The sequence below is a fragment of the Scyliorhinus canicula genome, chromosome 11 (assembly GCF_902713615.1).
Source record: "Scyliorhinus canicula chromosome 11, sScyCan1.1, whole genome shotgun sequence".
In the NCBI taxonomy this organism is placed as follows: Eukaryota; Metazoa; Chordata; class Chondrichthyes; order Carcharhiniformes; family Scyliorhinidae; genus Scyliorhinus; species Scyliorhinus canicula.
The window spans coordinates 108,997,432-109,012,079 of NC_052156.1; the positions used below are offsets into that span (position 1 = coordinate 108,997,432).

At 50.6% G+C, this 14,648-nt stretch overlaps 1 protein-coding gene across 4 annotated transcripts in view; it reads right to left on the reverse strand.

Moving 5' to 3' along the window:
• The window catches only part of etnk1 (ethanolamine kinase 1), a 102,300-nt gene that overhangs the window by 51,242 nt on the left and 36,410 nt on the right, over positions 1 to 14,648 (reverse strand). For all 4 annotated transcript variants that reach the window (XM_038811032.1, XM_038811033.1, XM_038811035.1 and 1 more), the window contains exon 4: positions 544 to 686. In XM_038811032.1, coding sequence (XP_038666960.1) covers positions 544 to 686 — 143 coding nt within the window. The remainder of the gene's footprint in view (positions 1 to 543; positions 687 to 14,648) is intronic.

The following is a 14,648-nucleotide window of genomic DNA, read 5'->3' on the forward strand; positions in this document are numbered from 1 at the left end:
GCACTATTCAAGGAAGTATCCTTGTGTCGCCAAAGTGATTAAAGAGGACAGTAGAGTCAAAATAGTGCGTCTCTGTTAAATGCAGTAAATAATTTTTTTTAAATCAGGTACCGCATAATCTAATCGCCTCCCTGCTTTTCCTGACAATTGGAGAGGAAAAGATACTTTGAACAAAGAATACTGTCCCTATTCATTTCTTCCCCATTTATTTCAAAATGCAAAATATCCTTTACATAATTACTTTAAATATTTACATATTTTTCCTGGACCATCTAATAATGACCTGTTAATATTGGAACCCATTGGCAATTACAAATAGCATTAATATCACACTGGTAGGATAATTATCACTCAACTTTAATAAAACCTGTTTTTCTGTTTTTGGAAATTTGAACAAAAACAATTGCAAAATCCAGATCAAAATCAGGCAACGTATTTGCTATTGGGCCATCCAAATTAACAAACTTCAACTATACTCATTCCTTAAACGCAGTGATTAATTCATAGGCAAATTTAAACCACATTTTATTTTTGGAACTTTACCTTCTTTTTCATTGTAGATAATATTTTTACACAACAAATCATTGTGGCAGAGCACTATTGGGGAGCCAAGACTAGAAAGGTGTTTCTTCATCCAGGCCAATTCTTCTTCAAGCTCCTGATGAGCAGGGACCTCCGTTAAGAATCTGCAAGAATTGACATCAAATTAGAAGACAATCAGTTAGCAGTATTTACAAATTTAGAAATGTTGTAATTTACAATGTAGCTGGACCAACCAACTAGGTTCCAGATTATGCTGTTCTTGCAATACATTTCATTCACACCTGGGATAGAAATATAGACCAGGGGAACAATAGTCTTTTCTTCTCATATCGGTCCAAAGTAATTGCAGAGAATCTAAAGCACTGAATATCCCCATTGCCAATGATTACCACATCAGTGTAAAAAATAAAACATTTGCTACAATCATCAGCCACATGTGTCAAGTGGATGATCCATCTCAGCCTCTTCCAGAGATCCCAAGCAACACAGATGCTAGTCTTCAGCCAATTAGATTTGCTGCACATGACATTCAGAACTTGCCGTGACATTAGCCAAGCTGTACAGCTAAAACACTGACATCTATCCAGGGATGTCCTGCACACAAAAAGCAGGACAAATTCAACCTAAAACCAATTACCGCCCATCAGCTGACTCTCCATCATCAGTAAAATGGTGGATGGGGTCATCAACAGTGCTTTCAAACAGCATTCATTCAGCAATCACCTGTTCACTCACGCAGTTTACATTCCACTGGGGTCACAACTCCTAACCTTATTACCTTGGTTAAAAGCATGGAAAAAAGGCGAGTTCCAAAGGCAAGAGATCGAGGCTGCATTTAAATGTGGAATCAAGGCAAGAACTGAAGTCAACAGAAATAGGGACTCCACTGCTGGAGTCGTATCTAGCACAAATGAAGATGGTTGTGGTTGTAGGGGTTCCTCAGGTAGTGCCCCAAGACCTACCACCTTCCTTCCAACACAGCATCAGGTGTGGGAATGCTCAAAGATGATTACACAATGTTCAGCACCATTTGCGACTCCGCAAATACAAAAGCAGTCCATGTTCAGCGAGACCTGGACAATATACAAGCTTGAGTTGAGAAGTGGCAAGTAACATTCGTGCTGCACAAGCGCTAGGCAATGACCATCACCAACAAGAGAGAATCTAATAATTACCCCATTGTATTACCACCATTGAATCCCCCACTATCACTGGGGGTTGCCACTGACCATAAACTCAACTGGACCAGCTATGTGAAGATTGCAGTTAAAGAGTCAGTCAGAAGCTAGGAAACCTGTGATGGCGAACTCAGCTCCCGACATCCTGATTAATAAAAGGGTTCAATTTGAGGCGGAGGGTACAGTTGCGGGTGGAGGCAGCAGATTTGTTATGGTTAGGGGTAAGCTCGAAGAGGTGACAGAAGTCTTGGATAGTGTATATGCCCCTAATTGGATGTGGATTTTATCAGGAGGTTGCTAGGGAAGATCCCCGACTTGGACTCGCGCAAACTGATCATGGGTGGGGACTTTAACACAGTCCTGGACCAGAGCCTGGATCGGTCGTGTTCAAAAACGGGCAGGTTGCCAGCGATGGCAAAAGAAGAGAGGGTTCATGGAGCAAATGGGGGGAGCTGATCCGTGGAGATTTAGCCGGCCGTCGGCAAGGGAGTTTTCGTACTACTCCTACGTCACGAATTGATTTCTTTGGACTTCCGGTGGCGGTGATGACGTAGGAAGCCACACATTTGGGAGCCCCCGTTTTAAACGGACTTTTCGGCTCTTTTTAGAGCCCAAAATGGAAATTTTTCGACGTCTCCCGGTTGGAGAAGGTGTGCTGATCGACTTTCCCCACAGTCCATGACTCGAACTCAGAGTGGAAAGGGGGAAAAAACGGCAGCAGCTCCCCAGAAAAAACGGGGGAAGGAATCCAAGATGGCGGCCGGCGGAGCTCCAGAGGAGTGGAAGCAGTGGGCCCAGGAGCAACAAGCTGCTCTCCTGCGCTGCTTTACAGACTTCAAGGCTGAGGTACTGAGCTCTCTGCAGGAAATGAACAGAAGGCTGTTGGAGATTCAGACGACCCAGGGTGCTGCCATCAAGGAGTTGCAGACGCAGGCCACTGAACGAGAGGAGGCCGTGGTCCTCGTGAGTAAGGTGGAGGGGCACGAGGCACTCCACAAGAAGTGGCAGGAACGCTTCGATGAGCTTGATCACCGCACGAGGCGGAAAAACCTGCGGATCTTGGGCCTTACGGAGGGGCTGGAGGGGTCGGACTTGACAACCTACGTGGATACAATGCTGAACTCGCTAGTGGGGGCCGGGTCTTTCCATCTGCTCTTGGAGCTGGAGGGAGCACAAAGAGTACTGGCCAGGAGGCCGAAGGAGAATGAACCCCCGCGTGCGGTGCTGGTGAGGTTCCACCGGTTCAGTGATCGGGAGTGTGTGCTGCGCTGGGCCAAGAAGGTGAAGAGCAGCAATTGGGAGAATGGGGTAGTACGGATCTACCAGGATTGGAGTGCGGAGGTGGCTAAGCGGCGGTCTGGATTTAATCTGACGAAAGAGATGCTTTACAGGAAAAAGATAAAGTTCAGAATGTTGCAGCCTGCGCGCCTGTGGGTAACTTATTCGGTCCGGCATTATTATTTTGATTCCCCGGAGGAGGCGTGGGCCTTCATGCGGACGGAGAAACCGGACTTGAACTAGGGGCTGGGGAGTCGGTTGTAATGCTTTATTGCTGGTTTCTGCTGTTGCTGTGTCCTTCCCTTTTTGTTTTGTTTTTTTGTACTTTTGTAATTTTGATATGGTTATTTATGGGGGTGTTCTTCTTGCGGGGAAGGTTGGGGGGGTTTGTTGTATTCTATGTCGGGTTGGGGGTATGGAGTGGGGCTGGTATTTGGGAGCTGCGTCAGAAGGGTGTGGTGGGGCAGTGCGAAAGCGCTTGCTTTCCTCTGGTTTCCCGCGCTGCGGGGCGGAGTCGATGACGGGGGGAGGCGGGGCCTTAACTGGCTCTTCCCCGCGCTGGAGCGGTGCCTGGAGGAGGGATAGATTGGGGGATGATCCCACTTCGAAAGGGGTCGGGTTATTGGCGGGAGTTTCCGGGGTCAGCAGAAGTTAGCTGACCCACGGAAGTACAATGGAGGACGGTTCGCGGCTGGGAGGGTTCCTAGCCTGGGGGGGAAGGAGGGGGGGAAAGGGGAATACCGGTTGCTGCTGGTAGGGTCAGGAAGGAGCTGGTGGGGGCTGGGGGGACAGAGGTGAGGTGTTGTCGCTGTGGGGACTTGGTCGGGCAGGGGGTGCTGGCCTGGGACGGGTAGTCGACGGGCTATGGCTAGTCGACGGGGGAGGGGGGGGCGGGACGCCCTCTGATCCGGTTGGTCACCTGGAATGCGAGAGGATTGAATGGGCCGGTGAAGCAGTCAAGGGTACTTGCTCATCTGAAGGGGCTAAAGGCAGATGTGGCAATGCTTCAGGAGACCCACCTGAAGGTGGCGGACCAGGTCCGCCTGAGGAAGGGATGGGTGGGGCAGGTTTTCCACTCTGGGTTGGATGTGAAGAACCGGGGAGTGGCGATTCTGGTGGGGAAAAATGTGTTGTTTGAGGCATCGGAGGTGGTGGCGGATAAGGGGGGTAGGTATGTTATGGGTAGGGGCAGGCTACAAGGAGAGAAGGTGGTACTTGCTAGTGTGTATGCCCCAAATTGGGACGATGCGGGCTTTATGAGGTGTATGTTGGGACGGGTCCCGGATCTGGAGGCGGGAGGTCGGATCATTGGGGGGGGGGGGGCTTCAATACGGTGTTGGATCCCTCACTGGATCGGTCCAGCTCTAGGACGGGTAGGAGGCCGGCGGCGGCCAAGGTACTGAGAGGGTTTATGGACCAGATGGGTGGGGTGGATCCATGGAGGTTTGTGAGGCCGAGGGCACGCGAGTACTCTTTCTTCTCCCACATACATAGGGTCTACTCTCGGATAGACTTCTTCGTGGTGAGTAGGGGACTGATTCCGAGAGTGGAGGAAGCCGAGTATTCGGCCATTGCAATCTCCGACCATGCTCCGCATTGGATAGAGTTGGAGATGGGGGAGGTGCGGGACCAGCGCCCCGTTGTGGCGGTTGGATGTGGGGTTGCTGGCGGAGGAGGAGGTGTGTAGGAGGGTCCGGGCAAGTATTGAGGGGTACCTCAAGGTGAATGATACGGGGGAGGTTCAGGTGGGGATGGTCTGAGAAGCCCTGAAGGCAGTGATTCGTGGGGAGCTGAAATACATCCGGGCACACAGGGAGAGGTGCGAGAGGAGTGAGAGGGATAGACTGGTGGGAAAGATGCTGGAGGTAGACAGGAGGAATGCAGAGGCACCAGAGGAGGGACTGTTGGGGGAGAGGCGCAGCCTGCAGGCTAAATTTGATTTGCTGACCACTAGAAAGGCGGAGGCACAGTGGAGGAAGGCACAAGGGGCAGTGTACAAACATGGTGAAAAGGAGAGTAGGATGCTGGCTCATCAGCTCCGCAAACGGGATGCGGCTAAGGAAATTGCTGGAGTGAGAGATAAGAGTGGGAATGTGGTGCGGAAGGGGGTAGAGGTGAATGAGGTCATCAAGGACTTTTACGGGGAACTGTACCGGTCGGAGCCAACGGGGGAGAGGAGGGAAATGGAGAGGTTCCTCGACGGGCTTCCTTTCCTGAAGGTGCAGGAGGAGAAGGTGGAGGGGTTGGGTGCGCCGATTGAGCTGGAGGAGCTAGTTAAGGGGATCGGGCAGATGCAGTCAGGGAAGGCACCGGGGCCGGATGGGTTCCCGGTGGAATTTTATAAACGTTTGTGGACCTAGTGGGCCCCTTGCTGGTGCGGACACTCAATGAAGCGTGGGAAGGGGGGACTTTGCCCCCGACGATGTCGCGGGCGCTGATCTCGTTAATTTTAAAGAGGGACAAGGACCCCCAGCAGTGTGGTTCATACAGGCCCATATCTCTCCTCAACGTGGATGCTAAGGTGCTGGCAAACATCCTGGCCATCAGGATAGAGGACTGTGTGCCAGGGGTTGTGCACGAGGACCAGACAGGTTTTGTGAAGGGAAGGCAGCTAAACACGAATGTGTGGAGATTGTTGAATGTCATCATGATGCCGGCGATTGAGGGGGAGGCAGAGATAGTGGTGGCGCTGGATGCGGAGAAGGCCTTCGATAGAGTGGAGTGGGGGTACCTATGGGAGGTGATGGGGAGGTTTGGATTTGGTAAAGGCTTCATTAGATGGGTAAGGCTGCTATACAAGGCCTCGATGGCGTGCATGGCCATGAATGGGAGGAGGTCGGAGTACTTCCGGCTTTACCGAGGGATCAGGCAGGGTTGCCCCTTGTCCCCCCTTGTTGTTTGCACTGGCAATCGAGCCTCTGGCGAAGGCGTTGAGGGATTCAGAGAGGTGGAGAGGCTTGGTGCGAGGTGGGGAGGAACATAGGGTGTCGTTGTATGCCGATGACCTGTTACTGTATGTGGCGGACCCGGTGGGAGGGATGCCGGGGATGATGGAACTGCTAGCTGAGTTTGGGACCTTTTCAGGTTATAAATTAAATTTAGGCAAGAGTGAGGTGTTTGTGCTGCACCTGGAGACCAGGAGGAAGGAATTGGTAGGCTCCCGCTTAGGCGGGCAGGGGAGAGCTTTAGGTACCGGGGGGTACAGGTGGCCAGGGACTGGGGGACTCTTCACAAACATAATTTCACCAGACTTGTAGATCAGGTGGAGGAGGAGTTCAAGAGGTGGGACATGCTGCCATTGTCGTTGACGGGGAGGGTACAGTCCGTCAAAATGACGGTGCTTCCGAGGTTCTTGTTCCTCTTTCAGTGCCTGCCCACCTTTATCCCCAGGGCCTTCTTTAGGAGAGTGACTAGCAGTATTTTGAGCTTTGTGTGGGCACATGGGACTCCGAGAGTGAAGAGGGTGTTCCTGGAGCGAGGGAGTGATAGAGGCGGGCTGGTGCTGCCCAACCTTCTGGGGTACTACTAGGCGGCCAATGTGTCAATGGTGCGCAAATGGGTGACGGAGGGGGGAGGGGCGGCGTGGAAAAGAATGGAGATGGCGTCAGGTAGAGGTACGAGCCTGGGTGCCATGGTAACGGCGCCGTTGCCGCTCTCCCCTAAGAGGTTTGCCACGAGCCCGGTGGTGGCGGCGATCCTAAGAATCTGGGGACAGTGGAGACGGCGTCGGGGGGAAACAGGGGCCTCGATGGAGGCTCCACTGGGTGGCAATCATCAGTTCATCCCGGGGAACAAAGATGGGGGATTTAGGGGGTGGCAAAGGGCGGGCATTAGTAAATTGAGGGACTTGTTTATTGGCGGGAGGTTTGCTGGCCTGGGGGAACTGGAAGATAAATTTGGGCTTCCCCGAGGGAACATGTTCAGATACTTGCAGGTAAAGGCGTTTGCTAGACGACAGGTAGAGGGATTCCCTCTGCTGCCCTCACGGGGGACGATGGACAGAGTGCTTTCGGGGGTGTGGGTCGGAGAGGGGAAGGTGTCTGACATCTATAAGGTAATGCAGCAGGTGGAGGAGTCGTCAGTGGAGGAGCTGAAGGCTAAATGGGAGGAGGAACTCGGGGAGCAGATAGAGGACGGGACTTGGGCGGATGCCTTGGAGGGAGTCAACTCTTCCTCCTCATGTGCGAGGCTTAGTCTCATCCAATTTAAGGTGCTGCACCGGTGGTCCACATGTCCGGGACTACGATGAGTAGGTTCTTTGGGGGTGAGGACAGGTGCACCAGATGTTCGGGGAGTCCAGCGAACCACGCCCATATGTTCTGGGCATGCCCAGCACTGGAAGAATTCTGGAAGGGGGTGGCGAGGACGGTGTCGAGGGTGGTTGGATCCAGGGTCAAACCAGGGTGGGGACTCGCGTTTTTGGAGTTGCGGTAGAGCCGGGAGTGCAGGAGGCGAAAGAAGCCGGTATCCTGGCCTTTGCGTCCCTAGTAGCCCGACGAAGGATCCTGCTACAGTGGAGGGATGCGAGGCCCCCAATTGTGGAGACCTGGATCAGTGACATGGTAGGATTTATAAAATTGGAAAGGGTCAAATTTGCCCTGAGAGGATCAATACAAGGGTTCTATAAACGATGGCAGCCTTTTCTGGACTTCCTGGCTCAAAGATAGGTAACTTGGTCAATAGCAGCAGCAAACCGGGGGGGGTTCCTTATTGTAGTTTCTATTCTGTAACTTTATATTGTGTTAATTTGTGTTGTTAAAATGCTGTGTTGTTCATGGAGGTGGGGCGAATGTTTATGATTGCTAATATTATTGTTATTTTTGGTATTTTACTATGGTGCATTATTATTGTATAAATTCAAAATTTTTCAATAAAAATTATTTCAAAAAAAAAAATGAATTGATTTCTTTGCCATGAGTAGGGACTTTCTGGCCGGGATGGTGGGGGCAGAATATTCGGCAATTACCATATTGGATCATGCTCCACACTGGGTAGATCTACAGATTTGCAAGGATAGCTTTCAGCGCCCACAATGGAGGCTGGGAGTTGGATTGCTAGCGGACGAGGCGGGGAGGGTAATCTGGTGGGGGACCCGGCAGGGCTGAACAAGGTGTTTAGGGACTTTTATAGTAAGCTGTACACTTCGGGACCCCCCAGGGGACCGGAGGGGATGAGGCGATTCCTGGACGGACTGACCTTCCCAAGAGTGGGAAGGGGATTGGTAGACGCACTGGGGACCCTGGTTGGGATTGAAGAGGTATTGGGGGGCCTGAAGGTCATGCAGTCGGATAAAGCCCCGGGGCCGGATGGTTATCCGGCGAGTTTTACAAAAGGTTTGCCGAGATAGTGGGGCCAGTGCTGATCAGGGTCTTTAGCGAGGCAAGAGACAGAGGGGTTCTACTCCCGACGATGTCGCAGGCCACTATTTCACTTATTCTGAAACGGAATAAAGACCCGGAGGCTTGTGGGTCTTACAGGCCGAACTCTTTGATCAACGCAGACGCTAAGTTACTGGCCAAGATCTTAGCGACTAGATTTGAGAACTGTGTACCGGATGTAATTGCGGAGGACCAAACCGGGTTCGTAAACGGTAGGCAACTGGCGGCCAATCTAAGCAGGCTTAATGTGATTATGATGCCCCCAGAGAACAGGGAGCCAGAGATAGTGGTAGCTATGGATGCGGAAAAGGCTTTTGATCGGGTCGAGTGGGACTATCTGTGGGAGGTGCTGGGACGGTTTGGGGAGGGGTTCATTGACTGGGTTAGGCTGTTATTTTTTTCTTTTTTTTAAATTTAGAGTACCCAATAATTTTTTCCAATTAAGGGGCAATTTAGTATGGTCAATCCACCTACCCTGCACATCTTTTGGGTTGTGGGGGTGAAACCCACACAAACACGGGGAGAATGTGCAAACTCCACACGGACAGTGATCCAGGGTCGGGATTCGAACCCGGGTTCTCAGCGCCGTAGGCAGCAATGCTAACCACTGTGCCACCGTGCTGCCCTGGGTTAGGCTGTTATATCAGGCCCCAGAGGCTAGTGTAACGACGAACAGGACAATATCAGATTACTTTAGACTGCACCGCGGGACAAGACAGGGTTGTCCTCTCTCCCCACTGCTGTTTGCGCTGGCCATTGAGCCGTTGGCAATTGCTCCAAGAGCTTCAAGGGACTGGAAAGGGCTGGTCTGGAGGGGAGTGGAACATAAAGTCTCGTTATATGCGGATGACCTGCTGTTATAACGTATTGGACCCAATGGCGGGGATGGACGGTATCATGGAAATCCTGAGAGAATTTGGCCGGTTTTCAGGATATAAATTGAATATGGCTAAGAGCTAGTTGTTCGTAATTCAGGTGAGGGGACAGGAGAGTAGGCTGAAGGGGTTGCCGTTCAGGCTGGTAGGAGAAAGCTTTAGATACTTGGGGATACAGGTGGCACGGGACTGGGGCAAGTTGCATAAGCTCAACCTGTCCCGACTGGTGGAACGAGTGAGGGAGGAGGTTCGGAGTTGAGATGCGCTCCCGCTGTCACTAGCGAGGAGGGTGCAGACTGTCAAGATGACGATTCTCCCAAGATTCTTGTTCACATTTCAGTGTCTCCCCATTTTCATCCCCAGGTCCTTCCTTAAGAGGCTGAATAAAATTATCCTGGGATTTGTCTGGGCGGGGAAGTCCCCGGCGGGTAAGGAAGGTGATGCTCGAAAGGAACAGAGCGGAAGGGGGCTGGCGTTGCCAAACTTCAGCAACTACTACTATGCGGCCAACATAGCGATGATAAGGAAATGGATGGTGGGTACGGGGTTGGTTTGGGAGCGGATGGAGGCTGCTTCGTGCAGGGGCACCAGTTTGGCAGCCCTGGTTATGGCGCCTCTGCCGCTCCCACTGGCACAGTACTCCACCAGCCCCATAGTGGTGGCGGTTCTGCGGATCTGGGGCCAGTGGAGGAGGCATATAGGAGAAGTGAGAACATCGGCGTGGACCCCAATCTGCGGCAATCACGGATTTGCCCCGGGAAACATGGTCGGTGGGTATCGACTGTGGCAGAGGGCGGGGATTGCAAGGGTGGGTGATCTTTCCTGGAAGGGAGCTTTCTGAGCATGACGTTGGAGAAGTTTGAGCTGGCGGGAGGGAATGACTTTAGATACTTACAGGTGCAGGATTTTGTGCGCAGATTGGTGCCGTCTTTCCCACGCCTCCCGCCAAAGGGGAGGCAGGACAGGGTAGTTTCTAGGGGAGTGGTAGGTGAGGGCAGAGTCTCAGATATTTACAAAGAACTAATGGGAGCAGAGGATACACATACTGAGGACCTGAAGCTTAAGTGGGAAGAGGAGCTTGGGGTGGAGATGGAGGACGGTATTTGGGCAGAAGCTCTGGGCAGAGTAAACACGACCGCAACATACGCCAGGCTCAGTCTGATCCAGTTTAAGGTCGTGCACCGGGCCCACATGACAGGGGCCCAGATGAGTCCAGGCCAGACTTCCTCCCACAGCCCAAAGATGCGCAGGATAGGTGGATTGGCCATGCTAAAATGCCCCTTAGTGTCCAAAAGGTTAGGTGGGGTGTCTGGGTTATGAGGGTAGGGTGGAGGTTAGGCCTAGGTAGGATGCTCTTTCCAAAGGCGGTGCATTCTTGATGGGCCGATTGGCCTCCTTCTGCACTGTAGGGGTTCAATAATTCAATAAATCATGTGGTCCTGAAATCCATTCAAGCTTGTGCAAGATAGCCAGTCAGATAGATCCTGCAGTCTCAACATTTCTACTTAAATATCTGCAGGGTTTTTACCTCCACCACTATTTGGAATTCCATTCCTGGATGGAACATAAAACTTCAGAAGGAGCATAAAGCAAGTGGTTGTGGATCGGCCACCTGTGATAAACACACATTAAAATTAATGGTTCGGAAAATCAGCCAGGGACTATAATAGACCTCAAATCAGCCACCATTTCACAACCCTTGTCCACCTGTTAAACATTCACAATTCCAAGCATTCATTGAAATTAATGAAAGGTAAATTGAGGACCATGTACCCTTAACCTATTTTCATCACTTTCGGTCATCTACGTTTTCCATTTCCTTAACTATATTTTAGTTTTCCGGTGGCACTATGCAAGGGGAGGATGCGCACGAGGTGGCTCCCCCTGGAAAGCTGATCATTTTGCCCTTTATTATGGCGCCACAGACCTTGTACTTCTCAGGAACTCTTTAAATTTAGCGGAATAAAGCCTTCCCTTCTCCGAGATGCTCAAGGGATGCAAAGCAAAGAAAAATTCAAACCACAATCCGTCAGTTGACTCTGAAGCCTCTCAGGATTCATCTGAGGATAATGTGGCAGGGGTTAATTCTTCCTCTCCGACCACTCCACTACAGGTCGAGGCGCTCAGCTGCATTTTGGCGAGTGAGCAAGATAAACACCAACAAAGCTTGTCAGTGGATCTCAAAAGATCAATTGAAGAGGTCTTGGCCCCCATTTGTTTAGCTTTAGAATAATCTCGTTTGTCACTGCTTCAATATGGCATATTTAGGGTGGAGGAGGGTGAGGACTTTCAGCGTTATGCTGGTGTTAACTTGTTGGCTTTCCATTATCGAGTCATCTGACTTGGTTCGGTGGCCATCATTTTAATTATCTTTTCAATATCCCTCTCTCTCTTTGGGAATGGCTGACTCCAGATGAAGGGGTGGTGGGAGACCTCCAATCCAGTTGGTTACCTGGAATGTGAGGGGTTTGAGTGGACCAGTAAAACGGTCCAGGGCATTCACCCATCTTAAGAGCCTAAATTCTTGTTTTCTTGCAGGAAATCCACTTGCAAGGATTGGGTTAGGCAGGTTTTCACTCCAGTTTGTACAGGAATTTTAATTGAGAGTCCAGTTCTCCTCCTCTGAGATTATCGCTGACCCAGATGGTCAATACATGGTTTGTGGCTCCCTGTTGAACACTCTCATAGTCATGGTCAACGTTTATGGCCCTAACTGGGATGATATGAATTTTATCAACTTGCTCTTTGCTTACGGGATGTAGGCGTCGCTAGCAAGGCCAACATTTATTGTCCATCCCTCGTTGCTCTTTAGAAGGTGAGATGAGTTGCCTTCTTGAACCTTTGCAGTCCCCGAGATGTAGGTACACCCGCGGCGCTGTGGGGAAGGGAATGCCAGGATTTTGACTTAGCGACAGTGAAGGAACTGAGTATACTTCCAAGTCTGGGTGGTGAGACTGGGAAGGGAACTGGCAGATGGTGGGTTCCCAAGTATCTGCTGCTCTTGTCCTTCTAGATGGTAGTGGCTGTGGGTTTGGAAGGTGCTGCCTAAGGAACCTTGGCGAGTTACTACAGTGCATCTTGTACATGCTACATATGACTACCACTGATAGTTGGTGGTGGAGGGACTGAATGTTTGTGGAAGGAAGGGGTAGCAAACAGGTAGCTGCTTAATCCTGGATGGTGTTGAGCTTGTGTGTTGTTGAAGCTGCACTCATCCAGGCAAGTGGAGAGTATTCCTGATTTATAGATGGTGGACATGCTTTGGGGGTTCAGGAGGCGAGTTGCCTTCAACCTGCTCTGGTAGCCACAGTATTAATATTGTTATTCCAGTTCAGTTTCTGATCAACGGTAACCCCCCCACCATGTTGATTGTGGGAGGTTCAGTGAAGGGAATAAGACCATAAGACATAGGAGCAGAATTAGCCACTCACGCCATGCTCCGCCATTCAATCATGGCTGATATTTTTCTCATCCCAATTTTCCTGCCTTCTCCTCATAACTACTGATCCCCTTATTGATCAAAAACCTATCTACCTCTGTCTTAAAGACACTCAGTGATTTGGCCTCCACAGCCTTCAGCGGCAAAGAGCTCCACAGATTCACCACCCTCTGGCTGAAGAAATTCCTCCTCATCTCAAAGATCATCCCTTTAGTCTGAGATTGTGTCCTCTGATTCTAGTTTTTCCTACAAGTGGAAACATCCTGTCCACGTCCACTCTATCCAGGCCTCGCAGTATCCTGTAAGCTTCAATAAGGTCCACCCTCATCCTTCTAAACTCCCAATAAGTACAGACCCAAGTCCTCAACCGTTACTCGTACAACAAGCTCTTCATTTCAAGGATCATTCTTGTGAACCTTCTCTGGACCCTTTCCAAGGGCAGCACTTCCTTCCTTAGATACGGGGCCCAAAATTGCTCACAATACTCCAAATGGGGTCTGACTAGGGCCTTAAATAGCCTCACTTCTCTTGTATTCTAGCCCTCACGACATGAATGCTAACATCGCATTTGCCTTCCTAACTGCCGACTGAAACTGCACATTAACCTTAAGAGAATCGTGAACAAGGACTCCCAAGTCCCTTTGTGCTTCTGATTTCCTAAGCATTTCCACATTTAGAAAATAGACTACGCCTCCATTTGCCTTCCAAAGGGCATAACCTCATACTTTTCCACATTGTATTCCATCTGCCATTTCTTTGCCCACTCTCCTAGCCTGTCCAAGTCCTTCTGCAGCCCCCCTGCTTCCTCAACCCTCAACTACTTGACCCTCTATTGATCTTTGTATCATCCGAAAACTTAGCAAGTGCCTTCAGTTCCTTCTTCCAGATCATTAATGTATATTGTGAAAAGTTGTGGTCCCAGCACAGACCCCTGAGGCACACCACTATCACCAGCTGCCATCCTGAAAACGACCCCTTTATCCCCACTCTGACTTCTGCCAGTCAGCCAATCCTCTATCCATGCCAGAATCTTATCCATAACACTATGGGCTTTTAACTTACTTAACAGTCTCCTATGCGGCACCTTGTCAAAGGCCTTCTGGAAATCTAAATAAATCACGTCCACTGGTCCTCCTTTGTCTAACTTCCTCGTTACCTCCTCAAAGAACTCGAACAGATTTGAATGCTATGGGGTGATGGTTAGATCCTCTCTTGTAGATGGTCATTGCCTGGCACTTGTGCGGCACAAATGTAACTTGCCACTTGTCAGCCCAAGCCTGGATATTGTCCAGTTCATGCTGCATTTGGACATGGACTGCTTCATTATCTGAGGAGTCGCGAATGGTACTAAACATTGTAGTCATCTGCGAACATCTCCTCTTCTGACCTGATGATGAAAGTGAGGTCACTGATGAAACAGCAAAAGATGGCTGGGCCTGAGGAACGCCTGCAGTGATGTCCTGGAGCAGAGATGATTGGCCTCCAACAGCAACAACCATCTTCCTTTGTGTCAGGTGTGACTCCAACTAGCAGAGCTTTTCTCCAGTTTTGCTCGAGCTCCTCGATGCAATACTCAGTCAAATGATGCCTTAATGTCAAGGGCAGTCACTCTCACCTCATCACACCTGTGGCGTTCAGCTCCTTTGTCTATGTTTGAACCAAGGCAGTAATGAATAAGGAGCTGAGTGACCCTGGCGGAGCCCAAACTGAGCGTCTGTGAGCAGGTTATTGCTGAGTAAATGCTGCTTGATAGGGCAGCATGGTAGCACAAGTGGCTTCACAGCGCCAGGGTCCCAGGTTCAATTCCCCGCTGGGTCACTGTCTGTGCGGAGTCTGCACGTTCTCCCCGTGTCTGCGTGGGTTTCCTCCGGGTGCTCTGGTTTCCTCCCACAGTCCAAAGATGTGCAGGTTAGGTGGATTGGCCATGATAAATTGCCCTTAGTGACCAAAAAGTTAG